The 15,733-nt window shown below is 35.0% G+C and overlaps 1 protein-coding gene across 2 annotated transcripts in view; it reads left to right on the top strand.

Moving 5' to 3' along the window:
• PEX7 (peroxisomal biogenesis factor 7) overlaps positions 1-15,733 on the top strand; it is an 88,658-nt gene that overhangs the window by 22,310 nt on the left and 50,615 nt on the right. For both annotated transcript variants that reach the window (XM_021087521.1, XM_021087529.1), the window contains exons 6-8: positions 6,873-6,979; positions 8,770-8,883; positions 10,366-10,421. In XM_021087521.1, coding sequence (XP_020943180.1) covers positions 6,873-6,979; positions 8,770-8,883; positions 10,366-10,421 — 277 coding nt within the window. The remainder of the gene's footprint in view (positions 1-6,872; positions 6,980-8,769; positions 8,884-10,365; positions 10,422-15,733) is intronic.

Genomic DNA, 15,733 nt, shown 5'->3' with positions numbered 1-15,733 from the left:
ATCAACAGAATGGCCATTTGCTTTAATAGAAAAAAGGACTATCTGTTTAACGAGATTACCACCATGTATTATATTAGAAATGAATGCAAATAGTGGTCATACCTGCCGTGACGGCTTTGGTTGAAAGCGGAAGAAATTCTAACCCGAACTGCCTCAGAGAAGAAGATAATTTGCTAAAATGTCCAGAATTACATCTAACTGTGTACACACGGCTGGATGTAGGGCTCAAAGGATGTTCTTGCCATCTCTTTTGTTCTGTGTTCTGTGAAACTGGTTTCAGTATCAGGTACCACATGGTAGTGAGATGGTAGTAACTCCAATACCTACATCCTTTCTCGTTTCTGTCCGGTAGGAAAAAAAAGGGAGATTCCTTTTCAGATATCTTGGAAAGTTTCATTTTCTCTCATTGACTCTGATGGCCTGTGTGGATGTTATTAAACTAATCAGGAGATTAGAGAGACAGAGAGGAGGCTGTTGATGGCCTTGGGCCTGGCTCTCCTCCTGCAGTTGAGATCGGGCATTGGGAGAGAGGGTGGTACCCAGACCACACGCACTGAGAATGGAAGAGCAAATCCTGATTGGGTGGATTCACTCCTATGTTCAAGGGGGCCAATATTAACTAAACTATCTGCACATCCAAGGCTTGAAATACATCACAAGGAATTTGATGAAAACTAAACCCTGGACCTGTGAGCCATAATCTCTGTTGCTTAAAAAAAAAAAAAAAAAAAAAAAAAGGCTGCAGTAAAGCTATTTTCTGCCAACTTTTATGATTTTAGAAACTCATTGGAAGGTTTATTTATCAAGCATTTGGTATTTTCCTGAAATATTTCTTCATGAGGATTTTCAAATATGAGCCTACTTAATAAAGTTGAAAAGATTTAAAGTTTTTCTTGCACTCTACAAAAAGAGGGTTTGTGGTATAGTAAAATTTGGGTCAGCTCTGAAGCTCTTGTTGTGCCTTTGTCATTTCAAGAGAGACAAGAAAAGTTGCTGCTTATCAAGCTATGTACAGTGCATTAGTAGGCAAATGGACTTCTTTGCTTGACTTATTTTCATACATTTCCTATAGGGCATTGTGCATTCTTTGACATAGCTGCATGCCCTATACAGGCAAATCCTAAAATACTTATGATTATTATTATATAAGATATGGGAATAACTGTCTTATTAGAATTTAAAAAACATACCTAGTTACTTTTGATTGTTGAGAAGGACACTGTCAGTGACCCAGTCAAATATTCAGTGCATGTCCTTTGTTTTCTGGGCACTGAAGAAACTTTGAGTGCATAGTCCAGTAGGAAAGAGAGATACTAAGAAAAAAACCTAGCAACATGTGATAAGGAGTCTGAAATTCTTTGAGGAGGAGGTCACAGCACAGTGGTTGGGGACATGGACTCTGGGCCAGACTTCCTGTGGTCAAAATCTGCTTTTACCACCGTTACGTGACTTTGGTCATGCTGCTTGACTGCTGTGTCTTCATTCCTCATTTAAAAAATAAGGGCAGTAACAATACCTATGTCCTGGAATTTTGAGGAGGATTAAGTGAGTTAGTATAAGCAAAAGGCTCAGGCCAGTGCCTGGCACAGAGTAAGGGCTCTATGAATGGTGCCTCTTACTCTTAATATATGTGCTCAGGATTCTGTGCAAACAGAGCAGAGGATTCTTGAGCTTGTCAAAGCTGCCTGGTTGGGGAAGCTTCCCTGAGGAAATAGTGTTTAAACTGCTACCTTAGAGACAGGAGGAGTTAGGAGATAAGTGGGAAGCAAGGGCACGGGATGTGGAGAGGACAGGACATGTTTGAGGAACACCCGAGTGGCTTTTGCATGGTACTTGCTGTAAGAATTAATAGTCAGTGCTTATCTGGGAACTTGCTCCAGGTAGAATCTGGAAAACATGGCCATGCAATAACATTCTAGTCCAGTGATCATGAAGCCTGGCCAACCATCAGAATCATTGGGGGAGCTTAAAAAACAACAGATTTCTGACCTTCATCTTCTTTCCTGCTGAATCAGATACATCTGAGATACCTATTTTTTAAACACTCCAGGTATATTTTTTAAACATCCCAAACCCAGGTGCGGTTCTGTTTGAGATGCGAAATGAATAGCTCATTTCTGGTAATATAATGGAAATTACATGTTTGTTTTAATATAAATATTCTCATCTCTTTTTAAAAAACCTCACAGAATGGTTTCAGTGCAGAATTCAGAGAGGAAGGGGTTTCTTTAGATTGAGAACTCGTTCATTTTTTTACTCAGTTTTGTTAGTTACATTTTGAGTTATATTATGGTTTTTATCAGTTAATTCTCTTACTTTGTCTTCCTCCTTACAGACAAGAACTTTCTATAATATACACACTATAATATTTGCATAAAAATAATCTGAATAGCAAAATTCATGGTTGGTTGTTTGAGACCAAAGTTGTAAAATATTTTTTTTCACAGATATTTGTTACAAATGGTAGAAGCTTATATGATAGGCAGTCAAGATGTAGTTTTATGTCTAATCCTGTGACACATACATAGCTAATTATGTCATTCAACTGACTATAACAGTTAATGTAATATATGAGAATATAGCATTTAAGTTTTTCCAAGAATTTAGTCACCTTCAAAGTTGTATGATATTTGCAAATCTAAAATTAAATTATCATTAGCTAAGTTAAGACAAATCAAAAAGGGAAGAGTTTTTAGAGATTTAGCTCTTCCTTAACAGAGTTCTCCAGGGACTTTGGTTTTATTTAGTTCATGAAAGTTTTAGTAGTACAGGACTCATATTTCTAAATTAGATAGAAGGGAAGAGTATTTGAACTCATTACATGAAGACGATTAATATGAAGTAAAGTTTCAGGTAGTTCCCATTGTGTCTCAGTGGTTAACAAATCTGACTAGTGTCCATGAGGACGAGGGTTCGATCCCTGGCCTCGCTCAATGGGTTAAGATCCGGCATTGCTGTGAGCTGTGGTGTAGGTCACAGGCGCAGCTCGGATCCTGAGTTGCTGTGGCATAGGCCAGCAGCTGTAACTCCAATTTGACCCCTAGCCTGGAAACCTCCATATGCCAAGGGTGGAGCACCAACCCCCAAAAAAGACAAAAATGAAGTAAAGTTTCTTTTGAACCATGAAACTAAATTATTGCTTTTGCAGATTCCATATAATTACGTAAATCATAGCCATGTCTGAATGAGTGGGGTTCGGTAGTTAAAAAAAAGAAAACAAAAACCCTCATTTTACTTTAAGAAAGAAGGTCCTATAACCTCTGATAGGCATCTGGCATTTCAAATAAATTATTTGGGCCCAATGTGCATCCTTTTTCTACTCATTTCACTTCACAGTTTCAGACTCAATGTTTCCCCTCATTCTGCTTACCAGCTTCCTCTTAACACTGCAACTTGAATTAGATGCAGTCATAGCCAGCACTTCCCAGTCCATATTATGCACTTAAATTCACTGGTTCTGCTGCCAGTGGCAGGTCTGCAACTGATAAGAGAAGCTAGTAATTCAGGTGGGTCTAGGGCAGTGTCACAGGGCCCTGATAAATGTCTGGCTAACAATGAAAGGCCAGTAGTCTGGAAAATGCAATTTAAAAAACAATATAAATATGGATGTCCTAGTGTCTAAAAGAGTTGTATGAGTCATGCGTGGTACCAGTTGGCCAGAAGGCCCCTCTCCTACCTGGAAAATGAAGTGAGGAGGATGAAATGCCGGATGTGTGCAGCACGAGTGGAATTCACAGCTCTTTCAAAGTAACTCTCACTTTTTCTGTGCCCTTTAAATTAACTGTTAACAGGGAACAACCTAAGTCACAGTTTTTAAAAAACATTGCTTGAATATGATGATGAGGAATCAAAATATTGTTCAGGAGAAACTTGAACTAGCCATCCACCCAGCCACCGCTGTTGTTATTTGATCTTTTATTGAAGTGTATAATACACATACAGAACAGTGCATAATCTTAAGTGTACAACACAATGAGTTTTTACAATGAACACATCTGTGCACCAGCACCCGGATTGAGAGACAGCATTTCCAGATACCCCCCTCATATCCTAGTTTAGCAAAATCCCAACTTTGACCTGTCAGCTGTGGTAGGGACAGAAAATAAAATACTGTCACTGGCCTTGTTTAGACTGGTCCCATAAATTAAAAGAATAACTCTTCAAGATTCAGCTCACAGTGATTATGGGGCACTTCTCCTCCAGCAGCATTAGGAGGCAAGGCAGTGTAGTTATAGTTCATTCACACAGGCTGGGAGCCAGACAGCCTGGGTTCCAGTTCCAGGCCCTGATTCTATTACTTGCTGTCTTGGTGAGTTACTTCATCTCCAAGTGCTTCAGTTTCCTCATTTGTAAATTACTACAAAAATTGCTTTTTATATTATCAGAATTTCTACCTCACTTGTGATGTTTTAAAAAAGTTAATGTACTCATCCCTTGGTATCCGTTGAGGTTTGGACCCTCCCTGGATACCAAAATCCCTTGATGCTCAAGTACCTTATATAATTGTCATTTTTGCATGTAACCTCTGCACATCCTCCTGTATACTTTAAATCATCCCTAAATTATTTATAATACCTAATACAATGTAAACGCTCTGTAAATAGTTGTAAATACAACGTAAATGCTGTGTAAATAATTGCAGCACAGCAAATTCAATAGTTATTACTTATAAAAATGTTATTATTAATAAGGACAGGAATGACCTCTAATCATAGATATGTTTATTTTATTTTTTAAACTTTATCTCATTTCAACTTTATAAGGCAGATTTTTTTTTTTTTTTTGTCTTTTTGTCTTTTTGTCTTTTCTATGGCCGTTCCCACGGCATATGGAGATTCCCAGGCTAGGGGTCAAATCAGAGCTGTTGCTGCCAGCCTATGCCACAGCCACAGCCACATGGGATCTGAGCTGCATCTGCGACCTACACCACAGATCATGGCTATGCTGGATCCTTAACCCACTGAGCAAGGCCAGGGATCCAACCTGCAACCTCATGGTTCCTAGTCAGATTCGTTAACCACTGCACCACGATGGTAACTCCTCTTTTTGTTTTTTTATTGAAGTATGGTCAGTGTACAATGTTAGATATTATAGGTATGGATATAGTGATTCATAACTTTTAAAAATTATACAGCATTTATAGTTATTATAAAATATTGGCTGTATTCCCTGTGTTGTACGCTATGTCCTTATAGTTTGTACCTCTTAATCCCCTACCCTCTATTGCCCCTCCACCCTTCTCTCGCCCCACTGGTAACCAGTAGTTTGTTCTCTAAAACTGTGAGTCTGTATAAGGCAGATATTTTATCATAGGAAAATGAGAAACTGGGCCATTAAGTAGCTTGACTAAACATCAACAGCTACCAAACAATTGACCTGGATTAGAGCCAAGCTCTGGAACTCCGAAGCCCCTATTCTTAATCTCTATGTTTCGTTTAATTCTTATCTTTCTTAAGCAACTCGCAAAGAAATCAGAATAAATTTGTCTAAAATTGTTAATTTTAATTTACAATTAAATGACGTGATTTAGAATTGCGGTGACAGGAAAACGTGTGCAGGCAACTAAAGGAAATGTTTTAAATTTAGCATTTTTGTATACCATAATATATTTGAGTGTCTTCTGTGTGCTAGAGACCATGCTAGTGCTTTATAGAAACTTTAGTACACTAAATTCTTGTACCATTCTGCATGTGGGCATTCTGTTTCCCTTTTAGAAATCAGGAATCAGGAGTTCCCATCGTGGCGCAGTGGTTAACGAATCCGACTAGGAACCATGAGGTTGCGGGTTCGATCCCTGCCCTTGCTCAGTGGGTTAACGATCCAGCATTGCCGTGAGCTGTGGTGTAGGTTGCAGACACGGCTCAGATCCTGTGTTGCTGTGGCTCTGGTGTAGACTGGCGGCTACAGCTCCGATTAGACCCCTAGCCTGGGAACCTCCATATGCCGTGGAAGCGGCCCAAAGAAATAGCAAAAAGACAAAAAAAAAAAAAAAAAAAGAAATCAGGAATCAGTCTCAGTGATATTATATGACTTTTGCAGGGTCACACACTAAATGGAATCAAGACCATGACTGCCATTCCACTGCAGACCACATTTTTTTCCCCTTAAGCTGAACTAGCTGAACTAGCTTTCTCTCATGATCAGTTATTGTTTGCAATTTACTTTTGATGTAGAGATGCATATATTTGGGGTTTTTTATCTAGTCATTTTGTTGTTTCCTCATAGTTTACAAAATTGAAGACCAGCAGCACATGAAACATTTTTCCAAAGGTTGACTTTGTGCAGCTATGTGGTAGAATTCATTTTTGTAGTATTCAAAGCATAGTCTTTAAATTTTCTCAACTTGTTTTTTCGCAAGGTGAAAGATACTCCTTTGGATGGCCATTGAAATGTAATACATGTAAAAGCTAAGATTTGAAAATTATCCATTTTGACTTTGTAGACTTTTCACACAATTAAGAGTAAAACTGTTACCATTTGTTTCTTACAGGATATGCTGGTACAGGATGCTAACTTTATAAGAAATGAAGAATTTCAGGGCTTTTTTCTATCCTGAAGAAAAATGCATTGGATATATGTATAGTCACTGCTGTGCTTGGCTCAGTGTGAGAGTCAGGCTTTCCTGCTTTGAGTAGATCAGAAAATATTATCGTGGTGCCTTGGGTTTTTTTTTTTTTTTTTTCTCCTGTGGTCTGTCAATTTTGGTCATTCTTATGCACTATTATAGTATAAAAACGGTGTATGTACGTATACGACATATAAGTGGCAGCATTTGACAGTGAAAGTGGTGTGTTTTCTCTTGACTGGTCGTCATGGGTACTAAGCATCCAAGTGATGTGATAGAGAGTGATCGTGTCGTCCTCTTTCACCAGGTGATCAGACTCTGAGAATTTGGGATGTGAAGACAACAGGAGTCAGAATTGTGGTTCCAGCACATCAGGCAGAAATTTTGAGTTGTGACTGGTGTAAATACAATGAGGTACCTTATCTGACTCTATTCTGAGCTCCTGAGCCCTTCCTAATGTTGAAATGTTCTAGATTTTATTTTATCTGTGTTTGTGTGGACCTTGGTAGTGTTTATGGACCATTAAGTTAAATTCAGTCCCTTTCATTTCTAATTGATGATTGTGAGTGACCTGCATTAGCATTAATTGAATTTAAGTGCACATAAAACAGGCTGAATAGGAAACAGAAATTCTCAAAAAGTTCAATAGTGCAACCTTATTTGTTTGTTTGGGAAAACTGCTTTACAATTTATGTAATTTTTTTTCTTTATTGCTCTTAACCCTGCCAGTTTGTCTCATCTTTTGCTTTCATTTCTTGTTCACTTTGCTAGTGAGGCTGATGAACTATTTGTAACTTGATTTTTAATTTGACAGTCCATCAGTTTTTTTAATTTTCTGTTTCATCTTCCCTTAAACGCCTAACCAAGCTTCATGCTTCTGTAAAATAGCAGTGTCCATTTTTAAGTGTTTGCAAAGGTTCAGCTAAACCGTATGAACACATGAATTAGAAATAGAAATGGATTAAATATGTGTTGATATGCTGTTTAAATATGTTTATGTACCTGAAGTGGCCTGCTGACTATGACAAATAAGTACAATATATGTCTTGTCTTCCCAGTTTTAAATTAATGAAAGAAAACATTGTATTGACTGAGTTCTTTATTTTTTATTTTATGTATTTTTTATTTTTTGTCTTCATTTTTGCCCTTTTTTGGGCCTCACCTGTGGCATATGGAGGTTCCCAGGCTAGGGGTCAAATCGGAGCTGCAGCTGCCAGCCTACACCACAGCCACAGCAACGCAGGATCCAAGCCGCATCTGCGACCTACACCACAGCTCACGGCACTACTGGATCCTTAACCCATTGAACGAGGCCAGGGATCAAACCTGCAACCTCTAGGTTCCTGGTCGGATTCATTTCTCCTGCGCCACGACAGGAACTCCTTGACTGAGTTCTTTAAATAAAAAGAAATAAAATAGATTAAAAGAAAGTATAGTACATATTTAATAACAATAGTTGATTTTTATGAGATTTTCAAATGAGCTAATACTGAAGCCCAAAACAATTGAATTATTGCTCTGGTTGATATGGAATGGGGCTGAGTGTGGATCTAGCTCTTGGTCTCTTCAGCCAGGAACTCTTTGTTCACCTAGAGTTCTAGATAGCAGAATTTGTGAAACCTAACTAAAAAAAAAAAAAGGAATAGATAGGAGATTTATCAATATTTGCATAAACTCTCAGTTAGAATTACTTATTACATTAAGATATGGCCCATGAGAGTTGGGACCAATGATCGATTGTGATTTAGAAAAACATACAAAAATTTTAATTTATACCCTTTACACTTTCAAATTTTGTAAATTAGCAAACATCTTGCCTATTAATACCTGTTAGGAGCCTCAGAGCATGCTGAAGAGAAAGGTGGGCTCACTTGTCAGGTATAATTTTTAATATGTTATTAATACTACTAAAAGTAGATTGGAAACTCTTCAGTACTTTTTTGAGACTGTGCCTTTTTCTGTTGTGTATAATGTTCCATCATATACCTTAACTATATTGATTTCCTTTTCTCTTAGGTCATACCAGTCACAGTAATTTTTGCTTTTTGATGTATATTTTGATTCCTTTCTATGTTGTTGTAGTATAACTTTTCAAGAATGATTCCTAAATAAGTAACAGAAAATAGATACTATTTCTAGTAGGAAAGCTTGGGTACTGTTTAATTACAAAGATGTCAGTTTACTTTTCCCTGAATTGTTTTCAGAATTTGTTGGTGACAGGGGCAGTTGATTGTAGTTTGAGAGGCTGGGACTTGAGAAATGTACGACAACCAGTATTTGAACTTCTTGGTCACACGTATGCTATTAGGAGAGTGAAAGTAAGTTTTTATCTTTTCTTTTTATACACAGAACAAAAATATAATATATAAATATAATCAATGATGTAAATATTAAAGATGTTTAGGGGATGAGGTTACTGATTCTTTTCATGTATGTTTTTGTTATCCAGTGGATGATAATGAACCTTGAAAGCTAAAATAAGGTAAATTATTGGAATAATTATTGAATGAATTAGAACAGTATAGTCAAGCGGTACTTAGAATTAAATAAAAGTGCTTTTCTCATCCTGTCATCCCCATTCTACTGTTCTTTTTAATATTTTTAACTATAGTAATTTACCTTTAGTATTACATTATTTATAATTTCCCATTCACTGGGACACTCTCTGTTGAAACTTACACAGAGAGATGGTTAATTCTTTCTTTTTCCTAATGTGATTATATTTGTGAATGTTCATAGAAGTTTCGGGTATAGAAAATTTTCCACTTTGTAAACAAAAGAGCTTGAAGTAATTTTTTCTGCTATTCTCCACCCCCCAATTTGTCAGGTTGTAAGGTGACTTTTTGTTTCCCAGTAAATTTTGCTAAGTCACTGTGGAAAATAATCTTATTAAGGGACATCTCAATTTCATTCTTCATTTTCTACAGTAAGGATAAAAAAGCACCTTTTTTGATGCTTTCATTAAGATAATTATGTTATTCCTATTTGAAAAATTTTAAATTGTATTTAAGTTAATATTTTAAATTTTACTGATTACAACTCAACATAGGCACCATAGTGCCCTGATTTTTTCTTTTAATGGCACACTGGTCTTAGTAGTCTTATATATGTATTGCATAATACTTCTGAGAATGAAATAGGGTAATGTAGTGAAAGTTCTTTACAAACTATGAAGAACATTCAAATGTAATTATATACTATTAAAATACTGTTAAGAAAAGCACTAAAGAAATAAAATTGCAATGAGTAGCCTATTAAAACATGTCAATTACTCGTATATTACTTGTCTTTAACGTTTCGGTTTTTGACCTTGATATACTTTTCGTTATGTCATATACAAATAACATAAAAATTATTAAAATTTTGTTAACATGTAAGTGTTTACTCGATGCTTGTGCTAATAGCAATCATATATATTCACAAAACTGGTAAATTAGATAATTATGTATATGTGTTATTATATACTTAAATCCTTCATATTTGTAGGAATTATTTTTGGAGAGCCAATATGAAATTGTATGTAATTTTTCCAGAATAGCAACATTTTAGGAATACTTAAGTCTAAATAGGCTTTAAAAAGCTTCAGAGATGATTTCCTTTGAAGAATGTAAAAACAACTGTTTTTCCTGTAGTGGATACTTAAAAGGTTAGATGATTTTTGCCTTTAATTAAAGCATAGAAGGTTTGGAAAAGCATAATTTTAAGCAACAGTCCTGACTGAACTTGAATGTATTATAATGTTCATGGGAGTGACCATATGCAGAGGCATGTTATAATTACAGTAAACTTTTTTTTTGTAGTTTTCACCATTTTATGCTTCCGTGCTGGCTTCTTGCTCCTATGACTTTACTGTAAGGTACAGTGATTTTTGATGTGTTTCATTTTGAAATACAAGTACCACTTGCATACTTGCAACTTTTATGAAGGATAATCATATGTTTATCTGACTAATATAAAAATAATCTAAGCTGGGCACATTAATTTGCCACTGGGTTTAATATGTTTTTCTGTTTTTATGATTTGGCCACATATATGAGTAAATTCTTTATTATTAAAAGATGAGTTCGACTGCTCTGTTTAAAAGCTTTTTTCCCTGACAGTTGTTTCTAGAGTAATATCTTTCTATGCTATAGATGTAATAGCCAATATCTTTTAAATTCAGATTTTGAAAACTTTGACATTTTATTTCTTCAGGTCTAATTATAAATCTTAAGGCTAAAACTGTTATAGTTGTATGTTTGTGAATGTATGTATGAGCGTGTATGTATATGTGTGTACATGTATTTCTGTGTATGAATATATGTATATATGTGTGTGTATCTATATTCATACCCCCAGTTCTAATCCCACTCCACACAGGGTTCATTCTACTTTTTTCCTTTTCCAAATTTTTATTTTTACTTTTTTTAGGGCCAAACCCCCGGCATATGGAGGGTCCCAGGCTATAGGGTCAAATCGGAGGAGCTATGCCTGCTGGCCTACGTGCTACAGCCACAGCAGTGCCAGATCCGAGCCACATCCACGACCTACACCACAGCTCACGGCATCGTGAGCAAAGCCAGGGATAGAACCTGCATCCTCACGGATCCTAGTCAGATATAGTTTCCGCTGCTCCGTGATGGGAACTCCTAACTCTTGATTTTTATTATTCATAACATATCTACTTGTTTGCTACCGTAGAGTGCTCAGAAGGTAGTTTTGGGGATCACTGTATATCAGTTCATAGAAATCTTTCTCATTTTATATAATACTCCATTATGCAAATGTACTATAGTTTTTTTCATCTACCCTCCTACATATGGGCATTTAGCTTGTTTCAAATTTTATAAATAAACAGTACTGCAATGAATAATCTTTTATGTGTATATGTTCACATCACAAGAGAATTAACTTGAGTATATTCATAGAAATGGGGTCCTGGATTAAAAGGTAAATACATGTATATATGGTTTTGCTAGATACTACCAAATTCCTATCCTTAAGTAATATTATCAGTTTCCATTCAAAGCAGCAGTATTGAAGTGTACCTGTTTGTCTACCATTTAAAACTCACTGATTCTTTAGGGGTTTTCAGGTTCAAGATCATATCATTTACAAACAAAGATACTGTACATCTTCAATTCCAGTTCTGATACCCCTAATTGATTTATCTAATTGCATTGGCAGGTAGCTCTATTACAATGTTAAATAACGTAAAGGATGCCCTAATTCTTGTATTAGTAAAAAAAATGCCTTTAGGGTTTCCCTGTTAAAAGTAAGATTCTGGCTTTAAGACAAGTACATACATTATTTATCGTGCTGAGAAAGTATGTATCAACTCCTGTTTTCTTGAGTAGTTTGTTTGTTTTAGCGTGGAAAATGGATGTTAAGTTTTGTTGAAGGCTTTATCAGCATCTGTGGAGATGATCATGATTTCTCTTTTGGGAGCTATTAATATAGTGTGTTATTTTAAGGGATGAACCAACCTTGGATTCTTGGACAAAATCCATCTTGTGTTTTGTGTATCATCTTACTGTGGTATTGGAGTCTGTCTGCTAATGTTTTGTTTAGAGATTTTGTATCAGTATCCAAAGATGATATTGGCTTTAGGGATTTTTTTTTTTCTGTTTCTTTAAAAAAAAAACTGCTTTGTGTATCAGTGTTTTACTTCATAAAAAAGAATTAAAGAGTTTTTCTACGTTTTCTAAATCAGCTCTGGAACAATTTGTGCAGCCTTGAGGCTATTTGGTTTTTGAAGCTTTGGTAGGTTTTCCCTGTGAAACTCTCTGGGCATGGATCTTTCTGTGGAGTACTTTCATGATAACTTTATTTCTTCTATGGGAATTGTTATATTTAAACTTTCTATCTAATTGGATCAGTTTAGGAAATTATCCTTTGCTTACAGGTTTCCACATTTATTTATACAGATGTCTGTAGTGTCATGACTTAAATTTCTTCCGATTTGATGATTATTTCACTCTTGTCATTTCTGGTTTTGTTTTTTTTTTATTTATATGTTAAGGTGTCTAATGGTATGTTCATTTTGTTATTTTTCTTCAGCATACAAGATTTTAATTTATTAATGAGAAACTACTATTTTTCTATTCAACACCTCATTAATTCTGCTTTTATCTTTATTTTCTTCTTGGTATTTTCTTTTGGCTTACTTTGTTCTTTTTCCAACTTTGGAGCTGGAACTTTACTCATTTTTACTCTTTCATTTTGTTTATGAGGTGTTTAAGGCTATGAATTTTCTTTTAGTTTTTATTTCAATATTTGCCCATAAATTCATATATATAATGTTTTCATTATCGTTTAAAAATTCTGTAACTTCTATTTGTATTTCATTCTTCTCCCAAGAGTTGCTTATTAGGAAGTTATTTGATTTCCGTATGAAAATGCCTTTTAATTTTTGAAAATTTGTTAATAATTTCTAGTTTTATTGCATTGTGATCAGAGAATAGTGTTTTTAGTCATTCTGTGTTATGGGACATATTGATACCTTTTGGGGGAGGAGAATCTAGTAAATGATCAATTTTCGTGAATGTTACACATGTAATTGAGAAGGTATATTCTGTGTTATCACATTATAAGGTTAAATATAAAACTATAAGCTCTACTAATCGATTATATTTTTTGGATTTTCTCTATTTTTTCTGATTTTTGGTCCACTTAATCTGTTTTGTGCTGATAGTGGAATGTTAAAATCTCTTATCACTGGACTTTTTTCTCTGTCTCTCTGAATCTCTTTTAGTTTTGACTTCTTAGAAGTAGATGCTATATCATTTGGTGCATGGATATTTATAACATCTATTTAGTGAACTGAGACTTTTAGCATCAAAGAGAGTCTTTGACACAGTTAATTGTGTTTTATCTCTTATTAGTATTATTGCTTACTTTGTAAAATTGTTTTATCTCTTATTAGTATCATTTCTCCTACTTTCTTATTATTTCCATTTTCCAGGTATACCTTTTCCCATACTTTTATTTTTATTTTTTTTGAACCACGTTGTTTTTGGTGAGTCTCTCATATAGAGCATATATTTGGGTTTTGCTTGGTGAACTAAATCAAAAATCTTTTTATTATAATCAGAGGTTTATCCTGTTCATATTTCTTGACAAAAATGTGTTTGGCATCATGGTCTGTCATTATGTTGCGATTATTATGTGTAATATGTTATATTTGTTATTTCTGTATGTGATGTATTTTTTGCTGTGCTTTGTATTTTTTCTCTTTTATTAAAAAATTTATATTTAGGTAAGTTTTTTTTTTTCTGTGTTTTACTAGTTACCTTTGGTCTTAGAGCTTTTGCAGTGTTTTTATTCCCTTTATTTTGTTTTATTTAAACCTAAAAAAAACAAAAAACAAAAAAACAGTTCACTGATTCCTCCTACCCCCATCCCCTGCCTCTGGCAACCACCAATCTTTTTTTCTCTATATCCATGAACCTGTTTGTTTGTTTTGGTTTTCTAGTCCATCCATGTTGTTGCAAATGGTGCAGTTTCATTTTTTTTTTGTTATAGCTGAATAATATTCTATTGTATATATATGCCACAATTTCTTTATCCATCCGTTGATGGATACTTTGGTTGTTTCCATGTCTTGGCTATTGTAAATCATGCTTCAAGGAACATTGGAATGTATACATCTTCTTGAACTAATGTTTTTGTTTTCTTCAGAAATGCTTAGAGGTGGAATTGCTGGATCATACAGTATTCTACTTCGAAATTTTTGAGGCACCTCCTTACTGTTTTCCATAGTGACTACACCAATTTACATTCCCACCAACAGTGCACAAGTGTTCCCTTTTCTCAGCATCCTTTCTAAAACTTATTGGCTTGTGTTCTTTGTCAAAATCACTTTGGCTATTTGGGGTCTTTTGTTGTTTATACAAATTTTAGAGTTGTTCTATTTCTGTGGAAAAAATGCCATTGGTGTGGCCATCATACTCAGTAGTGAACAGCTGAAAGCTTTTCCTCTAAAATCAGGAGCAAGACAGAAATGCCCACTCTTGCCATTTTTATTCAGCATAATATTGTATGTCCAAGGCACGTCAATTAGAAAAGAAATATAATTAAAAGGAACCTAAATTGGAAAGGAAGAAGTAAAATTGTCACTATTTGCTGATAACATGATATTAGATCTAGAAAACTCTAAAGATGCCATAAAAAAACTGTTAAAACTGATAAATTCAATAAAGTTGCAGGATACAAAAACAATGCAAAAAAATTTCTTTATACTAATAGTGAACCATCAGAAGAAGAATTAAGAAAATAATCCTGTTTGTAGTTGCATCAAAAAGAATAAATGCCTAGGAATAAATGTAATATAGGAGATGAAATGCCTGTATATTGAAAACTATAAGACATTAATGAATAAAATTAAAGAAGAAACAAATAAATGGAAAGAGACTCTGTGCTTATGGATTAGAAGAATTAATATTGTTAAGTTGTCCATACTGCCCAAAACAATATACAAATTCAGTGCTATCCTTATCAATATTACCTTTTTTAAAAAAATTTTTTACCATTGATGATCTGGTTTGTGAGGTTTTTTGTTTTTTGTCTTTTTGCTATTTCTTTGATGATCTGGTTTGTGAGGGTTTTTTGGGGAGTTTTTGTTTTGTTTTGTTTTGTTTGTCTTTTTGCTATTTCTTTGGGTCGCTCCCGCGGCATATGGAGGTTCCCAGGCTAGGGGTTGAATCGGAGCTGTAGTAGCCACTGGCCTACGCCAGAGCCACAGCAACGCAGGATCCGAGCCGTGTCTGCAACCTACACCACAGCTCACGGCAACGCCGGATCGTTAACCCACTGAGCAAGGGCAGGGACCGAACCCGCAACTTCATGGTTCCTAGTCAGATTTGTTAACCACTGCGCCACGCCACGACGGGAACTCCTGGTTTGTGAGTTTTTAATGGTAGTTATTTTAACTCCTACTTATTGCATATACAACAACCAATGAGCATATCCTTCTTTCCTTTTTTTACCCTCTCTTTTGCACCAAATTTTGAGTTGTTTTATTTGCATTTTGTTAGAACACGCAATGCATAACATGTAATGCATATGTGATATATTATTCTTCCACTCTTATTTCTAATTTTGTTTTAGTCTTAGATACATAACTAAATATATTAAATACTTATCATCAGTCTTTTTGCTGAAATTTCCTCATCAAGTTTTGGTTTGATT

This window comes from Sus scrofa, chromosome 1 (assembly GCF_000003025.6).
Source record: "Sus scrofa isolate TJ Tabasco breed Duroc chromosome 1, Sscrofa11.1, whole genome shotgun sequence".
In the NCBI taxonomy this organism is placed as follows: domain Eukaryota; kingdom Metazoa; phylum Chordata; class Mammalia; order Artiodactyla; family Suidae; genus Sus; species Sus scrofa.
The sequence above is the reverse complement of the archived record's forward strand: the minus strand, read 5'-3'. Positions and strand labels throughout refer to the sequence as shown.